We start from the raw sequence: 22,778 nt of genomic DNA on the forward strand, positions 1-22,778 counted from the left end.
GTGTGCGACACCGCCGCCCAGCCTGCTCTGGGGTCCCCCGTCTCGCTCCTGGCCAGCCTCGGGGGTCCCTGAGCCCTGAACCTCAGCCTCCCTGGCCTCTGGCGCCCACGTTCTCTCTCCAACGCACCCGCCCAGTTCCGACATCCAGGTGTTTCTGCCTGAGACAGAGGCGGGACGGCTGTCACCGAGTTCCCCACTACCTCCGCGTCTGGTTGAGACAGTGTGTTCAGTCGCTCTGTTGTGTCCGACCCTTTGCCACCCCATGGACTGTAGCCCAGAGGCTCCTCTGTCCACGGGATTTTTCAGGCAGGCATAGTGGAGTGGGTTGCCATTTCCTCCTTCAGGGGATCTTCCTGACCCAGGGATTGAACCCGTCTCCCACGTCTCTGGCATTGCAGGCGGAGTCTTTACCCGCTGAGCCATCAGGAAGCCCACAGGGCCGAGTGCACGGCAAGGCCCTGACAACCGTTTCTCACGTGTTGGTAACCCAAGCCTGATGGGGAAGAGCACAGCTCAGTGGGCGGCAGGGGACTGAAGATGTCAAATCTCCCCCGAGTGTCTCTTCTGAACCTCTATGACTTGTTTGTCCTGGCCCTGGCCTTGCACAGGTCACACGTCTGTGGGGCAGGACTGGCCGCACGGCTTCTCTGCTTGAATCACTGGAAGGAACATGGAGAAGACAGAGGAGGGCTTGCAGGGAGAGGCCAAACCAGCTGCTGCCCCCGTGTAATGAGCAAGGGCGACAGGTCCTCGGGGAGGCAAAGCTGGGAGGCGGACGAGGGGGCAACCATCTGAGCGTTTTGGAAATGCTGGAAGGACTCCCTGGTCAAAAGTGCCGCTGCCCAGCTGGCTGGGCTGGTGGAGCAGGAGACGCTTACATGGTCAGAAGTAGGTCTCCATTAATGAGTTTCCACAGCACACTAACTCAAACCTTTTCTCCGGGGAGCCGTTCTTTCCAGAATGCTCCCAGAGCTTTCCCTCTTACGTGATGGGGCAGCTCCCGTGTGCGGCGGCCGGAGGGCACCCTCCCCACTCCGGTTCTCTGGCCCTCACACCTCCTGGGTTGTTTGAATGGGAACAGTTACCCTTTACCCACCCCCCCCAACCCTGGTCTGGGCTCAGGGCAGCTGCCTCCGTGTATCACTGCCCCCAGCTCAAGTGAAGGCGCCGCCGACCCCGGCCCGGCCCAGGACACACCCAAGTCAGACAGGACCCGAAGGTGAGAGCATGGGAACAGAACTCACACCTCAGACTCAGCCTTTCTCCACTGCAAAGGTAAGCTAAGAGATTGTTTGTTTATTTCATCAATAATTAAGGGTATACTAGTATGTATATCTCAAAATAATACTTAATTATTTCAGACATGGTATTACAATAGTCACACGGTTGATGGAAGGGGATGGGAACCACACACTGGAATGACACCTTTATTATACATCGACATCAATGGCAAATATTTCTCCAATGATTCTCGAGAAAACTACTATGAGTTAAAAGCTAAAGAGCTTTGTTTAGAAAAACCTGTATGTACAGGATAAACTTAAAGAGCCTCAAAAAAAGATTAAAAAACTGGCCAAGTAAAATAAATGACAAAAATACTAGTTAAACCTTTCAAATATACTAAATCACATCAAATATCAATATATTATACCAAGGCAGTTCAGCAAAATAGAGCATTAAATTGTACTTAGTAGACACATTGGTTACATTTATCCTCGTGACTACTTCATCACAGGCTGATCAGTCCCCCTGGAGGAAGAATGACCCGAAAGCCGTGCTGAGGGGAAGGTAAAGAAAGCAAACATTGCCAGCCGTTTTTTTTGCATCAACACGTATGATACAGTTTAATGCAGACCCAAGGCCAAACACTTTGAGGGGGTAGGTAGTAGGTTTTACTTCTAGTACAGATTCTCTTCACGTAAGATCATAAAATACAATGCGGTGAGCCCAACTTAAATTACATGCAGCAGCCCATGGTCACACAACGCCTCCCAACAAGGGACAAGGAAAGCTAAACCCAGTGGTGCGAGGGCTCATTAAGGGAAGAGGGTCATCAGGTACAAGGAGCTAGAGCAGACTCAAGTCAGGAAACGTCACTCCTCAGCAGTCACTCAAGGCTGATCTGATTATCTCAGGGACCAAAATAATCCACGTGAGAAATCCGAGATGACTGGACGGCTCAGTATCCTGTACTCACCCCGACGCTCAGAGCTGAGCCACCCGAGCCGTGTCTGCGAGCCACGGGAAACTGCTAGAGATGAACGTGAGGGGAAGACGGGCTTCCAGATAATGCTGGACACTCAAAGCAAGTGCTGACAGTGAACTTTCAAATCTGAAGTTAACGTGGGCAGGAGGCCTGGTGCAGGATGTGGGTACGTCTGAAGTGAGGTTACTGCCTTGATCACCCACTGATATAGCTCAAACTGTGCTTGAATTTAACAACTCCTCAAGATTTCATTTGGTTGGAATGAGCTACCAATAAGTGGCACCGAGAGCCCATTGGATGTGCAGACGGGAGGTTCATCACCCAAAGACCTCCAATTGCCCTTTGACCCCACTATCCTATGAATCTAGGATATTTCTGGCGGGAAGGACACGTCAAAGCTTTTCATTATTGGGCAGTACTGAGGCAAAGTGAAAATTCCTTAGGGCTACACATTTAATCTTTTAGGTATTTAGGGCTATTCCTTTATGCACCTTATTTTTTAGCTGTTTACAAGGTTAACAAATTAATATCTGAAAGAAAACAATGAGTTACTTCAGAGTTCAAAAGATGTACTCAGATAGGACTGTTTCATGAGGGTGACTACCGAGCAGTTTGTTGTTATGATGCTGGGGCAGCATGTTAGCAAGGCACTTCAGAACTTTGGGAAATTCTTTTGTTCACATCAATAGGCAACTATAAAACTGGTTCCTCAAAATATACAGAAATATGTATACCCTTTAGTGGAAGAAGAAAAATTTCACACAGTGATAGACCTTATTGGCCCTTTCAGGCACTAGAGAAACATTCATGTGCCAGGAACACGAGCTAAGGAGCACAGCGGGGGCCAGGAGCTCAACAGGCTGGGAGACCTGGTCCCGCGCGGCTACGACGGCCTCTGCTCTCACACGCATCAGGAACGTGGAGCAAGGTGGTCTGTTTCGAGGAAGCCCATTATGCTACATGCAGACTTTTTTGCTTATTTTAGCATAACCTGATAATTGGTAACTGATTTCCATTTTTCACTATCTTACTATGGGTGTGGGTATTTTATCTTTTTTTTTAAAAAGTTCATTAGCTTCATTTAAATGTTCTTATCCTTACTGATTTCTAAGGGAAATTTTAAGTTTAGATCTTATAAACAAAAACAACCTGAAAGTATCAGCTGGTGCTTCATCCCTTCTTCGCTGCAGTCTCAAAGGTGTTTTTGCTACTAATTTTCATAATTTTCTTATATTGCTCACAAAAATAAGACTCTCCACCAAAGGCAGGGTACAGGGGAACATAGAGACACTGTATTTCAAACAAAAGCATGTTTATCAAAGAACCAACCATCTAGAAAAAAAAACTCCCACCCTATTAAATTGGGTGGGACCACTGGGTTTTATGAATGAAAAAAAATCCTGATTTAGCATAATAACAAAACATATCATTGTACTGCATTTGTGCTTGGACCTTACTTCTATTTAACCAAAAATTTCCCCCTTCCTCATAATTGTCTTAGTATTTATCACGTATTTCTAGATTCTGAAATAGCTGTATTTTAATGCTTGAACAACCATTAAAAATATTTTAAAAGCTAAAAAAAAAAAAAAAAGGTTTAAAACCTGCCCCGTTTCATTTTCTGATTTTTTAAAAAACCCAAAAAATCACACCACAACATAAGGATAGCGATCCAAATGCAAAAGTTAATACGCTGTAATATTTGTTTTGCAACATCAAAAGCAGCAGATACTGAATATAATTTGCTTAAATCATTAAATACTGAGATTGATATATGCATGTATAAATCACATTTAGGCTCAATGAACTGAAAGCTCTCTACAGATACAAAGATGTGTGCATAAAGTGCAAAACCAGAATCAGGAGCCGCAGGCTCTCTGGCTGTTCAGTACTCCCACTCGTCCGACTTTAGGTCCAGATAGCTGAGGATGTTCTGCGCCAGCTTCACGGCCTGTTTCCGGGCGGCCTTACACTTCTCCTCGCCCTGTGGGTCTACCGCGTCTAGGGCGAGTAGCTGCTTGGTAAGCAGCTCTTCCAGGCGGATGTAGTTCTTGTCGGTTCGATTGCCGTCGAAGGAGAGCACTTCGCCCTGGATCTCCGACAGGTTTCCCAGCACGTCCCAGACCGCCTTGTGTGAGGGGTGCTCCTCACAAGCCAACAGCTTTCTTTTCTCCAGGGCTTCCTTCAAGTCAATGTAAGTGATGAGGGTCTGCACTTCAATCACCGCTCTTCTCCGGGCTTCCCGGATGCAGGGGTTTTTTTCAAGACTCACCTCGTCCAACTGTCCGATCAAACCCTGTAGTTCTGTTTTGGCGCTCAGGTACAATTCAGGAGGATTCTGTGCTTGGAGAAGTTCAGTTTTGATTTCTCTCATTCTCTTGAGGACCTTTTCTATTTTCAGAATGGAATGGTTCTGTCCTAGGTCAAATGCGTGCGTGGTGTCTGCTTCCTCTTCTAAGTCCAAGTATCTCAGTAACTGGTTGATATCTTCCACGACCTCCTTCCGATAGTTTCTGATTTCTGTGCGGCCGCACACATCGAGAGCATCCAGGTCAGCCATCAGCCCCGAGAGCACACAAGATAAGTGCCTGCACGTCTCCTTGTTGTTCACTCCCATCAGAAGGGCAATCAGTGTGCCTCTGGTCTTGTTCACTTCACACATCACAGAGTTGATCTTGGCAACAGAGGGGTGCGCGTCCTCAGAGAGCGGCAGGGAAGGCTGCTTCTTCATGCAGTTCTCGATAATCTCCTGCACGGCACAGATTTTGGTTAAGGTGTGATACCGTGCTTTCCGCAGGGAGACCTTGCCTCCGGTCTTGACATGTGTCAGCCTCAAAATGACATCCTGGATGCCTTCCTCAAACTCATCAGTTACACAGTTGCCTCCATTATAAAACGGCACAACCTTCTCTTTCACCAGGGCCTGCGCTTCTTGAAAAATGTTCTGTATTTCGAGCCGGTGTGGGTGGTTCGCATTCTGCTCCAACTCTTTGAGAAGACGCTCTGTCTCTTGTGCCGCCCTCTTCCTGGCTTGCTGAATATCTCCTTTTCCTTCAGTATCTACAGAGTCTATTTCGAAAAGCTGTTTTGTGAGAATCCTCTCCAGTTTCTTGTAATTTTTGTCATCTGACAGACCACTGAAACCAAGTACTTGCTGTTCTATGCTTTTCACCTCCTTTTGAATTTCCTGCAGCCTACTAATAGAAGGGTGTTGGTTTCCCATCTCCATACTTTTGTTGTGTTCAGTTTCACAAGCACTAAAAGATGACAAAAATAACTTGTTACACCACAAAGCCTGAAGAATGGTACTTGTGTATTATCTCATTCTAAAAAGATATGCTTACGAAAGGGCCTGTTGTCACTGCAATCCAAAGACCACACTTCAGCACAGAAATCAGAGTCTATCAACCCCTCTCCTGGAAGCAACCTCCACATGGCAGTGATTGAGACTGGGTTATTGCAGTGTGGAAGATAAGCTGGAGCGCTGGGCCTGGGAACCTCAATTTTCCTCAGTTGTAAAAGAGAACAGTGTATGCCTACGTAAGTATGGCATGAGGTTGAGCTGTCAGCTTGGAAAAAGCACAAGCACCTTAGGTTGTCACAGTGTAAGCTGCTTCCTGGCAAGAGCAGGGCACCTTTGTGGAAAGTAAACCAGTAGCTCTTCTAACCTTCCGGGCCTTTTGGGGGCATCTAAGCACTCCCACCCGGCCTGCTGCTGCTAAGTCGCTTCAGTCGTGTCCGACTCTGTGCGACCCCAAAGACGACAGCCCACCAGGCTCCCACGTCCCTGGAGTTCTCCAGGCAAGAACACTGGAGTGGGTTGCTATTTCCTTCTCCACCCACCCGGCCTAGCTTCCTGTAAAAGGAACTGAGCCGCTGAAACAAACAATGGGGTTCGCAGGCACTCGCGGAAGTCCCCGTTTCTACAGGCCTCTCCACCCGTTAAACACTTCCAGAAAGACGCCCTGTTTCTCGCCCCACCCTTTTTGTACCTCATAAACCTTCCCTGCAGAGGCTTGAAATTCCACAGGGAAGGCGCCTGGCATTACGATAAAGGCACCAGCTTGGGCTTTGGAGGCCTGGTACCCTCTAGGCCCTGTTATGTTCTCCACCTCCAAAACACACACGAGACAACGATGACTCACTCACTCATCAGCCTCCCATTAAGGCTCCAGAGTGGCTTAACGCATTCCCCCTCCCCCCCCCCCCCCCACGTTCTTGGGTTTCTATCAAAAGCTCACGGGCGGGGGATGGATGCTCAATCGAAACTAATCCCCTGCGGGTGTCCCAGCCAAGAACGCGGCTCCGGAGAGGCCCCGGAGCGGCCCCGGAGCGGCGGGCTGCCTCGGTTCTTTCCTCCCCTCTCGCCCTGTCCTCCCGGCACTTTACCCAGACGCGGTCTAAGCGGGCTTGGTCTTGGCGCCCCGCGGGTGAAGTGGCCAGGTGGTAGGTCAGCCCTTTACGGGGTGCGGCACCGGAGCCGGGCCCCAAGCTGCATCCCTCTCAGCCCTCCCGGCTAGGTCTGGATGGGGCAGCCGGTGAAGGGGCCGGCGGTGGCGGCGGCAGCTACTGGCCGCGGCGGCCGCTCCGGGCGTCTCGCCCGGACCCCACGACGCGCCCGGCGGCCTGACCTCACAATGGCCCGCGCGGGAGGGGGCGGGCGCGCTCGGCCGGGCCGGGCCGGGCGAGCCGACGGGGAGGGAGGGGACTCCGGGACCAGGCCCGGCCGCGTCGGACCCGGGGCGGGGACGGCGTCGACTCCGGCAGGGCCGGACCCGGGAGACGGGGATCGTCCGGGGACCGCGCACGCCGAGGGAGAGCGGCCGCCCTCGCTCACCTGTGCCGCCCGCGCCATGGCGCGCCTCGTCGCCGACGCCCCGCGACTCCGCAGCTCCCGCCGTCGCCCCGGGACCGGCCGAACACCCGTCCCCCCGCCTTGGGAAAAACGTCCTCCGGCGTCCGCGCCGCACCTCTCCCCTGGCCGAGCCCGCCGCTGGCCGCCCAGCGCAGAAGCCGCCAAGAAGGGCAGCTCCCGAGGAGCCGCTGCCCTGACGCGCCGTCAGTCCAACCCCTCAGCCTGTCAGACGCCGGGCGAGCGCACGGTCGCCCGCGCCGAGCCCTCCCGCGGACTTTGCGACGGTGCCGTAAGGTAGCGCCTCGCGACGTCGCGACTCTGCCGTGCGGCGCGAGAGTCGGCGGAGGGCAGCTATGGCGCCCCGGCGGCCCGCGAGGAGGCTCGTCACCGCTCTCTGCCGCGCCTTCTCGGGCCGCGGCTGTCAGCTCGCCCCCGAGCGCGGCGCCGAACGCAGGGATGCGGCGCCGAGCCGGGTGAGTGAGGTTCCTGGAGAGGCCGGGCCGCGCCCCCAGGGACGCCTGTCGTAGCGTCCCCCGCGTCGGCGGAGCTCCCCAGGAGCGGGACACAGGCGGCGGGAGAGTGGGGCAGTCCCGAGCCTCCGAGGCTCCTGCGTCGCCGCCACCCCGGGGCTCTTGACAGAACTTCTGTCAAGTAGGGGCAGAGTCCGCTAGCAAGTTGATTTGTACCGTATTTCTTGTCGAGGATAACTAGTCTTTATGGTTCAAGAGCTCTTGATATGCATAGTGTGTGTGCGCGCGCGCCAGCGCGTTTGACTGCGTTTAGGTTATTAGTGCTTTTCTTCAAGTGGTGGTAAACTTTACTATCGTATTTCGTAGGACCATTCAACACGATGAACGGTTCTAGTATGGAAACGGTGTGTGCATATATGCCTGTTCCTGACCAAAGGTCCCCAAAGATGAATATCTGCAGCGGCAAGGACTGGCAAGCAGTTTTTAGAAGTTGCCCGGCTCTGGGGAAGGATGTTTTTGTTTGAGGGAGCCCTAGACCTTCATTCCAGCTGTCATATGCAAATATGGGCTAATGGCGTGGAATTGGCTGCAGATAGAAAGTTTAAACCAAGTTAAATCCAAATACTAACAGTTCATTTGCCAACAGGCTAAGGAGGGAGGCTGGAAAGCATCCTTTAAACCATCCTTGCTGCTGCTGCTGCTAAGTCGCTTCAGTCGTGTCCGACTCTGTGCGATCCCATAGATGGCAGCCCACCAGGCTTGCCCTTCCTTGGGATTCTCCAGGCAAGAACACTGGAGTGGTTTGCCATTTCCTTCTCCAATTCATGAAAGTGAAAAGTGAAAGTGAAGTCCCTCAGTCGTGTCCAACTCCTAGCGACCCCATGGACTGAGATCCACCAGGCTCCTCCGTCCATGGGATTTTCCAGGCAAGAGTGCCGGAGTGGGGTGCCATTGGATTAAAAAAAGCCTGTTAATTCCAAAGCGTGCCTGCCTGTTAGCAGGGCAGCTGGTCACTGGGACCCCAAGCCTCTGGCTCAGTTCCCTGATTCAGTGGCTACAACCCCTGACTTCTATTCCTAGAACATAAAATGCACCCAGCATCCCACTCTTTGGACAGAGAGATACTCAACAGGTATCTGAAAATGCTGTCGGAGGGCAGACAGCTGCCCGCAGGGCGAGGACTTAGCCCAGCTTATTTTGTGAACAAGTGCTGGAAAAAACAAGAGCGCCCAAACAGGTTTCTCCACTGACACGCAACCTTTTGTTAAAGGAGTCTTCCCATGGTCTGCTCCTAGAGACGCGCTCTGCCTTGCATCCGGGTGGCAGCCGGTGCACCCCTGTCAGGCTGCTGCACCTGCCAAGGCGCCGGCGCTGAAAGGGGGGCAGCTGGCCCACGAGGCACACCTCCCAGCTCTAGCCTTACGGCTTGTGTTTTTCTTGGGTTGGGTTCCCCATTATGCGAGGTATTGGCTGGGACATTAAAGAACAGTTCCTTCCTCAGGGAAATGTGTAATTCCTGTGTGTTTGGCCTCATCTTTCTATGCTTCCTGAGCACACGGCCAGTTCTCTAGGTAATTCAGTTCCTGCAGCCCAGAGAGACTGTTGATTTTAAATATGAGGTCTTCTTAGAAGTCACACGCTGTAAATCTTTTGGTTTTTTTCCAATCGAAAGAGATATTTTAATCCTGTATTTCTACTTCATTCTGTGTATTTTTTTTTTATTAATTCTTTGTTCTTCACTTGAGTTAAGGAGGTCTGCTTTTAGAACCTACATGATTTATTTACCCCTCTAATCTCTAGCTACCAGTTTGTTTGTTTGTTAATTAATTGACTAATTTATTTGACTGTATCAGGTCCTAGCGGCTTAGTTGCTCCACGGCCTGTGGGGTTTTAGTTCCCTGACCAGGGATTGAACCTGTGTTCCCTGCATTGCAAGGTGGATTCTTAGTCACTGGACCACCAGGGAAGTCCCTGGATTTTTCGTTTTGTTTTTAAATTGTGTTTCCTTATTGGCTGTGTTGGGTCTTGTTGCAGTGCGGGCTTTGCTCTAGTTGCAGCAAGCGGGGGATACTCTCTAGGTGGTGGGGCTGCTCATTGCCGAGGCTTCTCTTGATGCGGAGCGTGGCCTCCAGAGCACAGGCTCAGTGGTTGTGGCCCACGGGCTTAGTTGTTCCACGGCACGTGGGATCTTCCCAGATCAGGGATGGAACCCATGTCGCCTGCATTGGCAGGAGGATTCTTTAGCACTGAGCCACCAGGAAAGCCCCAGACTACCAGCTTTTAAAAAATTATCATTATTATTATTTTTTGGCTGCACAGCACATCTTGTGAGATAACCGTTACCTGGACAGGGATTAAACCTGGGCCCTCAGTAGTGAAAATGTAGAGTCCTAACCATTGGACTGCCAGGGAATTCTCTGACTACCAGACTTTCGTAGAAAAACATTATAGAACTTAGTGTTGAGCACCACTTGTCCTTCCAAATCCAACTTAAACTCAGTTGTCAGGTCACATGTTCTCTAGCTGTGTCATACTTGCTTATTCTTTATCTTTGTTGTTTATATCATTGTTTTACACCTTTGCCTGCATGTTTGGAATCATCTGGAAGACTAAAAAGTACTGGGACCCTCCCCGGAGAGTCTCATGTGGTTGGTCTGGGATGCAGCCTGGGCATCAGGATATTGACTTATTTTCCCCATTTCTCTAGTTGTTTCCTCCCCAGTTTTGTTAAGATAAAGCATCAGGATTCTTTTTTAAATTTTAATTTATTTTTTAATTGGAGGAAAATTGCTTCACAACGTTGTGTTGGTTCCTGCCATACAGCCACGTGAACCAGCCAGAATTATTCATGCATCCCCTCCCTCCCGGCCTCCCTCCCCTCTCCGTTCCCCACCCCTCTAGATTACCATGGAGCGCCAGGCTGGGCTCCCTTAAAACATCAGGATTCTTGGGTTCAAATCTAATAAGTTCACAAGTTAGAGAACCACGGCTACATGTTATATGCATTAGTATTTGCTTATAGTCTGAATTTCATTGACATTTATACTTACAGTTAACATTTCTCAAGGATTTGCATGCACTGTTCTGAAGGCTTTGCATATTTTAATTAAACCTCACAATTCTGTTCAGTAGGTTCTTTGATCATCCCTATTTACAGATGAGATTGAATAATTCAGTTCAGTTTAGTCGTTCACTTGTGTCTGACTCTTTGCGACCCCATGGACTGCAGCAGTGCAGGCCTCCCTGTCCATCACCAACTCCCGGAGTTCACTCAGACTCATGTCCATCAAGTCGGTGATGCCACCCAACCATCTCATCCTCTGGCGTCCCCTTCTCCTGCCTTCAATCTTTGCCAGCATCAGGGTCTTTTCAAATGAGTCAGTTCTTTGCATCAGGTGGCCAAAGTATTGGAGTTTCAGCTTCAGCATGAAATTCATGTTCCAATGAATATTCAGGACTGATTTCTTTTAGAATGGACTGGTAGGATCTCCTTGCAATCCAAGAGACTCTTAAGAGTCTTCTCCAACACCAAAGTTCAAAAGCATCAATTCTTCGGTGCTCAGCTTTCTTTACAGTCCAACTCTCACATTCATACATGACTACTGGAAAAACCATAGCTTTGACTAGATGGACCTTTGTTGGCAAAGTAATGTCTCTGCTTTTTAATATGCTGTCTAGGTTGGTCACAGCTTTTCTTCCAAGGAGCAAGCATCTTTTAATTTCATGGGTGCAGTCACCATCTACAGTGATTTTGGAGCCCAAAAATAAAGTGTGTCACCGTTACCACTGTTTCCGCATCTATTTGCCATGAAGTGATGGGACCAGATGCCATGATCTTAGTTTTCTGAATGTTGAGTTTTAAGCCAACTTTTTCACTCTCCTCTTTCACTTTCATCAAGAGGCTCTTCAGTTCTTCTTCGCTTTCTGCCATAAGGGTGGTGTCATCTGCATATCTGAGGTTATTGATATTTCTCCCGGCAGTTTTTATTCCAGCTTATGCTTCATCCAGCCCAGCGTTTCTCATGATGTACTCTGCATATAAGTTAAATATTGAGTAATTACTTTTCAGTACTTACTTACTTTTACAGTAAGATTGAATAATTTTTTCAAGATCATAGTGCTTTCACATAGGAATATGTATGTTTTAGTTCCTTTATTTAAAGGAAGATGAATTAAACTATTTCTTCTAGTAGTTTTTAGATGAACAAGAGCAAAGAAGCAGGCCCCAGCAGAGAGAGGTGTGCTCACCGATGGCAGAGAGGGAGCTGCCGGCGTCACACTTTGTGTCCCGTTCTCATCAAGGAGACTGGTCTCCAGGGCTTCCCTGGTGGTCCAGTGGTTAAGAACCTGCCTGCCAGTTCAGAGGATGTGGGTTCCATCCCTGGTTCAGGAGGACCTCAGATGCCGTGGGGCAACAAAGCCCGTGCCCCACAACTGCTGAGCCCGAGCCCGTGCCCCAAAACTGGAGAGTGGCCTCCTCTTGCTACAGCTGGAGAAAGCCCAGGTGTGGCAGCGAAGACCCAGTGCAGCCAAAAACAAAGTAGACGGAGCTCCAAACTTCCCAAGGTTAGATTTGGAGAAAACTTCATGGGAAGAAGGTGAAACTTGGGATACATGGGGAACTGGTGAGAAAGCAAGTCATCGACTATTAAGGTTAACGTGGATAGTTCTAGTATTTAAAAGACTTTCAATAAATAGTTGGAAAACAAAGCTGAGGTGGGAGGACTTTAAAAACCACATAGTGTAACTCTCTTACCATGAAGGTGAGAAGATTGGGATCTGGAGAGGTAAAGTGACTTGCCTGGTATCACAGAGTCAGGACTGAAGCCAAGGCTGGCCCACTCTTACTCCAGGGTTCTAACGTTTCCAAATGCTTTTTCCTCACCTGTTGATATGATCACGTGAGTTCCCCTTGTTCTGTTAATGCAGAAAATTATGTTGATTTGTTGGGTTTCTCTTTTTTGTGTTACTAATGGGAAATTTAAAATGTGCAAAGATAGAAGAATATGCGTCTTCTCTGGTGGCTCAGTGGTAAAGAATCTGCCTGCAGTGCAGGAGACCCGGTTTTGATCCCTGGTGAGAAGGGATCAGAGATCAGGAATCCCTTGAGAAGATCCCCTGGTGGAGGGCGTGGCAACCCACTCTAGTATTCTGGCCTGGAGAATCCCATGGACAGAGGAGCCTGGCAGATGGCAGTCCATAGGGTTGCACAGAGTCGGACATGACTGAAGTGATTAAGCAGCAGCAGCAGCAGAATATGAAGAATTGCTCTGTATCCAGTACCTTGCTTCTGCAGTTATCCAGTCATGGCTGTTTATTTCATCCTTACCCCCATCCAGTCCCCACTTCCAGATAATTTTGTGGCAAATAGCAGACATCATATTTCATTTGTAAGTACTTCAGTATATATCATTAAAAGATACAAATATATTTATATAAAACTTAATACCATTGTCACACCTAAAATATTACAATAATTCCTAATCCCAGCAAATTTTGAATGTTTAAATTTCTTTGTCTTAGAAAGATCAGAAATGTTTCCTTTTACAGTTTGCTTGTGTCAGGATCCAGATTAGGTCTACACACTATGATTGGTTAATATCCTTTTAGCTGTCTTTTAATCTGTAGGGTTTGCCTCTATGCCCTTCCATTAACAATTTTTTTTTTTTAAATTATTTATTTGGCTGCTCCAGGTCTTAGTTGCCGCATGTGAACTCCTAGTTGAGGCATGTGGGATGTAGTTCCCTGACCAGGGATTGAACCCCGGGTCCCCTGCATTGGGAGCTCGGAGTCTCAGCCACTGGACCACCAGAGAGGTCCTCCCTTTCCTTTTTCCAAGCAGTTTATCTGTGGGGCTCAGGGGAGTGTATCCTTTGGATGTTGCCGACTGCCTTTCCACGGTGTAATAAACTGTGTGTCTCTTGTAAAGAGACGTCTGTTCCAGAGCCCTGACTTCGTGCAGGTTTGACGTTTTTATTTTCAGAAGGCTACTTCATCGGTGACTGATTTTCTGATATTAGACCAGCCTTGCGCCCCCAGCGCAAACCCAGCTTGGTTGCGATGCACTGGCCCTTCTGTGTACTGCTGAATTTGGAGTGCTGATTCGTCTAGCTTCCGTCTGCAGTGGAAGGCTCCAACCCTCTAAAAGGTTTTCACTTCCCACCCAGAGGAGTGAGGACTCTAGGCCAGGAAACACAGGAAGGCACACTAAATCTCGCCAGTGTTTGTTCCTTTCAGTATTGCCCGTTGATGTCCCCAGTGGCTGACTGTGAAATACTAACTCCGAGAAGCTTTGTGCTGTGTGCAGGCACTTCTGGGAAGGAGGGCGCCCTGCTCCAAGTCCCGGCTTCTAGAAGGCGAGGCCCGGGGTAGGAGTGTGCCGGCCAAGCTCAGGAGCCTGCTGTGATGCAGAAGGGTGGGGAGCCAGGCTGCGCCCGCAGAGCTGGACAAGACGATGCCGGCGTGGGGCTGCCGGGCTTGGCAGTTTACGACTAGAGAAAAAGCTGGAAGGTTCGCCTCCACCCCACCCCCCAGTCATGAGAGCGCAATGTGACCAGTCAGAACAGGTGGGTCTGGCGGTTCTCGCACGCCTTCCCACGCACACCCCTGCCACCCCGAGCCTCAGGAAGCTGGGCATTGTGTGCTTTTGCTGTGAGAACCGTAAATTACGGTAATTATTCAAACCTCAAAGGGATTCTTTCTTTTCCTCCCCGATGCTCCGTCTCCTCCCTTTTAAATAGCAGTTCTTGGGGGAACAAAGACAGAATGGATGTTTATAGGGGAGAGCAGAGGAACTACTTCCACCGTAATTGAAGATACAATCTCTCAAATTATAATGGAAAACTGAGAATGCTTGAAGGAGTCGGTTCACAGAGTTCACATACAAACTGTAAAGCAGTTTATCAGCAATAACTCGGAGATGCCTAGGGATGGTCACCGACACGCCCACACCTCTGTGACCTGCTTCCTCACGTGTGGGCAGCTTGGGGTGGCTTCTTGAACATTTCTTCATAGGGAACCTGTTGGGACAGGTGGGGTACGGTTCTGCAAGGTAACCCAGAACCGTTAGGGTGGAACCTGCGCCCCGCCCACCCCGCGACCCCCTGCGCCCCCGCCCCCGTCTGCCTGCCGCTGGCAGGGCTGGCTCCTCCCAGGGCTGCTCTGCAGCCTCTCTGGGCTGCTTGAAGGGGAAGGGAGCCCCCAGCCTGCGGGGGTAGTTCACAGCGCGGGGCCCAGGTCTGTCTCTGCCTCCGCTCACTGGGCCCCTTTGTGGGAATCGCCCTCGGTTTCTGTGAACACCTGAGTATCACAGATGCAAAAGCTGTGTGGGACAAGTCCAGAAATACTTGCATAAAAATAGTTTTTTTTTTTTTTAAGGGCTTTTTTAAAAGGAAAATGTAACCATATATTGTTCTTAGAATAACGAATAAACCATTAAAGATCTGCGTTGCAGTCCTGCCTTTGCTAAAAAGGATTCTTAAGACAGTCTCGTATCAAGTCGGTGTATTTCGCCCCTGCTGGTGAGGAACATAGTCTCGGTCTGCGGGGCAGATGCGGATGCCTTTCTGCCTGTTGGGGGCCCTGTTCCTTCCACACACGAAGAATGAGTTCAGTGCCTTCATGGGGACTGGCTGGGCCTTCATGTGAAACTCTCCACTCTGGCTGTGCCTCTTTATGGCTCAGCTTTGCTTCCCAGTGACACCAAGAGAAGAACCAAACGAAAGTAAGAATGGTCACAGGTAAAGATGTCTTGAGTCTGCAAGAATAAATGAACGCAGAGTGAAACAGCCGAGCAGAGCTAGTCTGGTGTGGCGTGCACACCGGCCGCGCGGAGCTGACGGCTGTGCCTAGACGTGCCCCGTCTCCCTCTGCCCCTCGCCAGCAGTGGTCAGCCTGGCTTTCCCCTCCCCGCAGCTCTGACCTGCCCACCAGCGCCTGGGCCGCCCCAGACCTCCACCTCGCCTAAGCTGTCCTCCAGAGCATGCGGCCGGTCCGCGCTTCTGCGTCTGCGCTGTGCAGCCTGGGGGGTGCCCCGGAGAACCCGCAGTTGTGTAAGGAGCAGCCTGGTGGCGGTGGCTTCCGGCCGGCTCAGCTGCTCAGCGCCTGGGGCTCCTCACCGGGGACCGCGGGGCCTAGTTACATTGGTTGGATGTCTTTCCACCGGACCTTTATACAAATCAGGCTTTTTGAAGATGAAAGGGTTTCTCTGTGTAAGCGTAGAGCAAAGGACAGAAAAGTTTTTTAGCAGCTGGGAAGAGCATCCCTCCACACGCACCTGTGCCTCCGGAGGATGCAGTTCCTGCCTCCGTGGGCTTGCCGTCCAGTGGGAGACGGCTGTGTTTCCTCACCTCCCGGGGCCTCAGGACACACTGGGGATGCACCCCAGAACGGACCCTGAGGCCTGTGGAGGGCGGAGGTCCAAAGTCGGCCCTGTGGTCATGAAAGGAAGTTCCGTTCCGGGCGGAGGAAGGAGAGGTGGGCAGGCCTGGCTGCTAGAGCCAGGTGAGGATTTTAGACTTCGTCCTGAGGAGGGTGAGGGGGTCACTGAAGGATTTGAAAGGAAGGGCTGGCTCAGGTAGGGTGGGTGCTGCGGAGAGGTTGCTCTGGCTGCAGTCTGGAGAGTTGGTGGCTGTGGGGACCTGCAGCCTGGAGGTAGTTGGCGCTGCTCACGCTGCTGGCTGAGCTCGGAGCTGGAGCTGTCTGCCTGCGCCCTGGGCCTGGAGCCGCCGCCAGGGGAGGAAGTTGGTGCAGCTGCGACTGTTTCAGTCCCCACCGGGCCTGGTGTGAGGATGCCAGAGTTAAGTGTTGCTTGAGCCTGGAGTTCCGTAAGCTTATCCTCTGAGCCACAAAAGAGGAGGCTTCTCCAAAGATAGCGTTTGACTCCCTTTAACTTTCATCCACTTCAGGCTCTTACTGCTTCTGCAGCTGTGAGAAAAACTCATCTTAATAAAAATGTTTGCATCAATCATGAAATCAGCATGAAATGGGTAGGTTTTAGTTCTAGCAGCTTCATTCTCCAAAAATCTGAAGATGATTAAAAAAAGTATCGGAGGCGTTAGAACCTGCTAAGATTTAATATTCATTGCTCAGAAATGAGGCTAATGGGACAGAATTATTCATTGTATTTTTATTTATTTGGCCATGCCATGGGGCACGTGGGATCCTAGTTCCCCATCAGTGATTGAACCCGGGCCCCCTGCTCTGGCAGCGTGGCGTCTTAGCCACTGAACCGCCAGGAGTGTCTTAAGCTCCATTACTTCTGGGTCAATTTTGGTGAATTTTAGGAAGTATTCCACTTGTCATCAAATCTTTAATTTGTTACTCAATAATATCTTCTTTTCAGTGATTGAACATTTTCTGTCAATCTTTTTTCCCCACTCAAAAGCTATTTTTTTTTTAACCTAAAATGGCTGTCTGGGGAGGCCTTACAAATAGCTGTGAAAAGAAGAGAAGCGAAAAGCAAAGGAGAAAAGGAAAGATATAAACATCTGAATGCAGAGTTCCAAAGAATAGCAAGAAGAGATAAGAAAGCCTTCTTCAGCGATCAATGCAAAGAAATAGAGGAAAACAACAGAATGGGAAAGACTAGGGATCTCTTCAAGAAAATCAGAGATACCAAAGGAACAGTTCATGCAAAGATGAGCTTGATAAAGGACAGAAATGGTATGGACCTAACAGAAGCAGAAGATATTAAGAAGAGATGGCAAGAATACACAGAAGAACTGTACAAAAAAGATCTTCACGACCCAGATAATTACGATGGTGTGATCACTGACCTGGAGCCAGACATCCTGGAATGTGAAGTCAAGTGGGCCTTAGAAAGCATCACTACGAACAAAGCTAGTGGAGGTGATGGAATTCCAGTTGAGCCATTCCAAATCCTGAAAGATGATGCTGTGAAAGTGCTGCACTCAATATGCCAGCAAATTTGAAACTCAGCAGTGGCCACAGGACTGGAAAAGGTCAGTTTTCATTCCAATCCCAAAGAAAGGCAATGCCAAAGAATGCTCAAACGACCGCACAATTGCACTCATCTCACACGCTAGTAAAGTAATGCTCAAAATTCTCCAAGCCAGGCTTCAGCAATATGTGAACCGTGAACTTCCTGATGTTCAAGCTGGTTTTAGAAAAGGCAGAGGAACCAGAGATCAAATTGCCAACATCCGCTTGATCATAGAAAAAGCAAGAGAGTTCCAGAAAAACATCTATTTCTGCTTTATTGACTATGCCAAAGCCTTTGACTGTGTGGATCACAATAAACTGTGGCAAATTCTGAAAGAGATGGGAATACCAGACCACCTGATCTGCCTCTTGAGAAATTTGTATGCAGGTCAGGAAGCAACAGTTAGAACTGGACATGGAACAACAGACTGGTTCCAAATAGGAAAAGGAGTTCGTCAAGGCTGTATATTGTCACCCTGCTTATTTAACTTATACGCAGAGTACATCATGAGAAACGCTGGACTGGAAGAAACACAAACTGGAATCAAGATTGCCAGGAGAAATATCAATAACCTCAGATATGCAGATGACACCACCCTTATGGCAGAAAGTGAAGAGGAACTCAAAGGCCTCTTGATGAAAGTGAAAGTGGAGAGTGAAAAAGTTGGCTTAAAGCTCAACATTCAGAAAATGAAGATCATGGCATCTGGTCCCTCCACTTCATGGGAAATAGATGGGGAAACAGTGGAAACAGTGTCAGACTTTATTTTTCTGAGCTCCAAAATCACTGCAGATGGTGACTGCAGCCATGAAATTAAAAGACGCTTACTCCTTGGAAGGAAAGTTATGACCAACCTAGATAGCATGTTCAAAAGCAGAGACATTACTTTGCCAACAAAGGTCCGTCTAGTCAAGGCTATGGTTTTTCCTGTGGTCATGTATGGATGTGAGAGTTGGACTGTGAAGAAGGCTGAGCACCGAAGAATTGATGCTTTTGAACTGTGGTGTTGGAGAAGACTCTTGAGAGTCCCTTGGACTGCAAGGAGATCCAACCAATCCATTCTGAAAGAGATCAGCCCTGGGTGTTCTTTGGAAGGAATGATGCTGAAGCTGAAAGTCCAGTACTTTGGCCACCTCATGCGAAGAGTTGACTCATTGGAAAAGACTCTGATGCTGGGAGGGATTGGGGGCAGGAGGAGAAGGGGACGACAGAGGATGAGATGGCTGGATGGCATCACTGACTCGATGGACGTGAGTCTGAGTGAACTCCGGGAATTGGTGATGGACAGGGAGGCCTGGCGTGCTGCGATTCGGGGGGTCGCAAAGAGTTGGACACGACTGAGCGACTGATCTGATCTGAATCTGTCAAAGGTCCTTAAAATTTTGAAAGTTTTTTAAAAAGATACTTTTCTAGAAAACTTTGAAGGTCTGAGGGAACCCTATATACTTTTCGAGATTTCCTGCTCATTCACTTACTTTAGACTCAAACTAATCTTCTGAATAGTAAGCATTCAGATGCTGACCTGAACCTACCGCAGGCTCTAATGAAACATCACGAACGCCAGCACTGTCCTAACGCTGTGTTCGCAGATGTGAGGAGGAGATTTTCGCATGAGCAGGTGACCCTGGGCGTTTCATAACCAGACCTGCTGAACCCTGGGGAGTGATGGCGGAGCAGATGTGACCTCCTGCAACGTTCTCTGTGGTCTGAAGTGTTCGTGCTGAGTGACTGCACCAAGCTTTGTAACCCACTTCCGACCAAACCTGATGCTCTCCTGGTCGTGTTTTATTTATTTATTTATTTATTTATTTTGGAAGTCAACAGAGCATTTTATTCCACAGGAACTGGTCTTGTTTTAAACTCTTCCTGTTTTTAGGCTGCTTGGGAATTTAGACGATTTAGGAAGGTCATAGCTTCCGAGGCGAGTAGAATGCCGGCTGGAGGTGCTGTGTTTAGCTGTCTGCTTCAGTCAATGCCAAGTTCTCAGGATGCTTGGTGTGGGTTGGTGGTGATTAGTGGAGGCCATCCAAGCGAAAATTGTCAGTGTTTCCTCAACAGTGACTTGGTTTCCTTTCTCAGTCTCCGCTCAGTCCTTTAACTGTCGGGTTGAGTCTAGGGACCTAAGAGATGGTCAGGCTGCTGCGTGGACGGAAGGCTGAGCTCCCCGGACGGAAGGCTGAGCTCCCCTGGCCTCGCCCTTCTCCCGTGCTGCTCCTGCCAAGGGGGCCATTGCAGGACACACGGCTGCCCTGGTGAGCTGCGCTAGTCTGTGAAAGTATTAGCTATTAAACCCACGTTTCTCAAGTTAAATGATCAGTAAGCTGCTTACCGATAGAAAAAAGCTGCTTTATCTTCAATTTTACAAACCCTGCGTCTCTATCTTTAGTGAGTGGTGAAAGTGAAGGACTGAAATATCCTGAATGAAATGCCTGCTAAATGCAAAAGAACTGTTAGTCATGTTCAGTATACTAATTTTTTCTCCTTGTAAGTTTTACCATGCTTTTTATTGCCTTTAGTGAGGTGTAGTTTATGTATTTTTAAAAAAGATGTGTTTTAGTCTTTTTTTTGGCTGAACTGCTTCGTTGCTTCTCTCAGGCTATCTCTCGTTGCAGTGAGCGGCCTCTCCGCACTGCAGTGCCCGCTCCCCTTGTGAAGCTCGGCTCCAGCGTGTGGGCACGGCAGTCGTGGCACCCGGGCTGAGCTGCCCCGCGGCATGTGGCGTCCTCCCAGACCAGGGGTGGAACCCATGTCCCCTGCATTGGCAGGCGGGTGCTTAGCCAGGGGACCATCAGGAAAGTGCCAAGAGATTTCCAAATTTACTGTTATTTTTCCCCATGAATTATGATTACATTGATTTTTGATCAGCAAGTGGAAAGCTAGTCTTTTGATTACTTAGCTGATTTTTTAAAATATCAGGTTTATTGAAGTCCAGTTCACATATAATAAAATTTACTAGTGACAAACACATTCACCACAATTCAAGGTACTGATCACCTTCACCACCCCCCGAAAATCCCTTTGTGGTCACCCTCTTCCTCCACGCCAGCACCTCTTTCTTGAGATGCTTGGGCGATAGACTCAGCAGCGCTTGGCCTCGGGTGCCTTTGAGAGCTGCCCGCGCTGCCTGTGGTCCCCTCTCGAGTGGCCTCTGTCCCACCGACGCGCCGCGCTGTGCTTCCCCCTCATCAGCGGAAAGGCATTGGGCCGTTTCCAGATTTTGGCAGTTATACGTAAAGCCACTTTAAACAGTCACATCTAGGTTTTAGTGTGAGCCTACGTACTCATGCACCTCTGGTAAATAACCTGGGAAGGGGTGGCTGGGTTGTATGTTAAGAGTGTTTAATTTTATAATGGAGGGCAGGCTTTTTTCCCAAAGTGGTTGTACCACTTTGCATTGCCACAAGCAATATTTAAAAGCTTGATTGTTTTACATTCTTGACAGCTCTTGTTTTGGCAGGTTTTATTTTTTGATAGCCATATTAATAGGTGTGGAGTGGTATCTCATTGTGGTTTTGATTTGCATTTCCCTATTGACTCGTGACGAAGAAGGCAATGGCACCCGACTCCAGTACTCTTGCCTGGAAAATCCCATGGACGGAAGAGCCTGGTAGGCTGCATGCCATGGGGTCGCTAGAGTCGGACACGACTGAGCCACTGAACTGAATGGTTTGTGTTAATGCTGTTTATTATAGTTCTTTTAATTTGGATATCTCTGGCACATAGTCCTAAAAAGAGGAAGCTAACAAGGGTCTTTAATAAATCTGGACTGTTCGTTTTATAATATGTAATACTAGAGATTCATTTAGTTGTATATTAACTCCACGCTTTTTGTTGAAGGTCTCAAGATTCTGCCCTCCAAGAAAATCTCGCCATGATTGGATAGGACCTCCAGATAAATATTCAAACCTTCGACCTATTCACTTTTACATCCCTGAAAATGAGTCACCATTGGAACAAAAGCTAAGAGAATTGAGACAAGAAACACAAGAATGGAACCAACAGTTCTGGGCAGACCAGAATTTGACTTTTCATAAGGTATGTTTAGGTTTCAGGTCAGAATGAGCAATAATACAGTTGACCACTTGGGGGCGCTGGGTCTTTAGTGTCTGCTCTGCCTTTTAGTTACTTGGCAGCTTCTCAGTCCCTCCCCTCCCTACATATAGGTGTGTATATACCTATCAGTTTAAAATCAGTATGTAACTGTAGAGAAGAAACATTGGTCTTTCAAAGACTCACAGGTCTTGAGGCTCTCCAGGAACTAAAGAGAGTGAGTAGCAGGGCCGGGGCTAGAGTTGCGGACTCCCGTGTATACACGCCTGTGTGTGTGTGTTTATGGCAACAAGGGGGTCTAGGATGTGTTGTCACTCTTCCTGAGAATTCAGAATTCTTAACAGCGTGCTCATCAGTAAGCTACATGAGAAAGAAGTCTAACTATTCTAATCCAGAAGGAAGACTTAGGCGGTGTGTGTTTTATCCATTTGGGCAGGCTAAGTCAAACGGAGTGTATTTATCTTCTGTGGATTTCTAAAAAACCGTGTCTCCCTAGGTTTATTAAAGCTCTCATTTTCAAATCCTCTCTCAAGCACGGAACTTTTAACTAAGTTGAGATGGTTTAAAACGGGCTTTGAGATGGACCGCTTCTCAGGAAACCCACATCCAGACTTCTCCAGAGTGCTGAGAGCTTGTCCTAGCCAAGGAAAACAGACGAAGAAAGGGAGTTCTGATAGCTGTCTTCTTTTAGGAAAAAGAAGAATTTGTTCGCTCAAGACTCAAAGCCAAAGGCCTGGATCTGAGAACTGCATCAGGTTAGTCTGTTCTTTTTCTGCTCTCCTCTGCTGGAGCAGCTGTGCGGGAAGGTGAAGAAGAAAGGCTGCTGCAGGCTTCCATGGCAGACTGCAAGGGGCGCCGGTCGGACCGCTGGCCGAGGAACCAAGATCCCGCTTGTCTCTGCACAGCCAAGAAAGGAAGCAGGGGCCTGGGGGGTGTTGAATGAAGCAGCGAAAGCTCAGGGGACGGGCCTGGCTCCGTGGGGCAGGCAAGTTCTCGGTGGGACGTGTGTCCATCCTCCCCACATTCCCTCTTTTCCCTCTGGGCGAGGTCAGCCTTCTCATCATTCTGGGTCCTTCCAGTCGATGACCTCTTGCTGACCTTTGGACTTCCATCCCGAGGTCCCGTGGCTTCAGCAGCCTCTCTCTCCTGCCCTGGCCTCTCCCCCTGGATCCTTGACGGCAGTTCCTGGTCCCACCGGCCGCGAGCTCGAGACCGCGGGGTCACCCTGGAAGCCTCTGCCCACCCTGTGGTCTG

The 22,778-nt window shown here is 49.2% G+C and overlaps 2 protein-coding genes across 21 annotated transcripts in view; one reads left to right on the plus strand and one right to left on the minus strand.

Annotated features, from left to right (window-relative positions):
- Positions 1-1,266: 1,266 nt before the first annotated feature.
- Positions 1,267-7,177, minus strand: BAG5 (BAG cochaperone 5). 3 transcript variants are annotated; one of them, XM_055556176.1, is made up of 2 exons: positions 7,044-7,177; positions 1,267-5,463 (listed from the first exon to the last, which is right to left on the minus strand). In XM_055556176.1, the coding sequence occupies exon 2, from the start codon at positions 5,433-5,435 to the stop codon at positions 4,092-4,094; it is 1,344 nt and encodes a 447-aa protein (XP_055412151.1). In that variant the 5' UTR covers positions 5,436-5,463; positions 7,044-7,177; the 3' UTR covers positions 1,267-4,091. The 3 variants fall into 3 exon arrangements, with proteins under 3 accessions (XP_055412151.1, XP_055412153.1, XP_055412152.1); XM_055556178.1 differs by lacking the exon at positions 7,044-7,177 and adding an exon at positions 6,596-7,008; XM_055556177.1 differs by lacking the exon at positions 7,044-7,177 and adding an exon at positions 5,551-6,380.
- Positions 7,178-7,292: 115 nt separating this feature from the next.
- KLC1 (kinesin light chain 1) overlaps positions 7,293-22,778 on the plus strand; it is a 111,786-nt gene continuing 96,300 nt past the window's right edge. For all 18 annotated transcript variants that reach the window (XM_055556172.1, XM_055556151.1, XM_055556156.1 and 15 more), the window contains exons 1-3: positions 7,293-7,534; positions 21,312-21,509; positions 22,216-22,279. In XM_055556172.1, coding sequence (XP_055412147.1) covers positions 7,415-7,534; positions 21,312-21,509; positions 22,216-22,279 — 382 coding nt within the window. In that variant the 5' untranslated portion in view covers positions 7,293-7,414. The remainder of the gene's footprint in view (positions 7,535-21,311; positions 21,510-22,215; positions 22,280-22,778) is intronic.

Source organism: Bubalus kerabau, chromosome 19, assembly GCF_029407905.1.
Source record: "Bubalus kerabau isolate K-KA32 ecotype Philippines breed swamp buffalo chromosome 19, PCC_UOA_SB_1v2, whole genome shotgun sequence".
Classification (NCBI taxonomy): Eukaryota; Metazoa; Chordata; class Mammalia; order Artiodactyla; family Bovidae; genus Bubalus; species Bubalus kerabau.

Bases quoted from the DNA above. Each gene is read 5' to 3' on its own strand.
- BAG5 (XM_055556176.1), bottom strand. From the start codon at position 5,435: ATGGAGATGGGAAACCAACACCCTTCTATTAGTAGGCTGCAGGAAATT.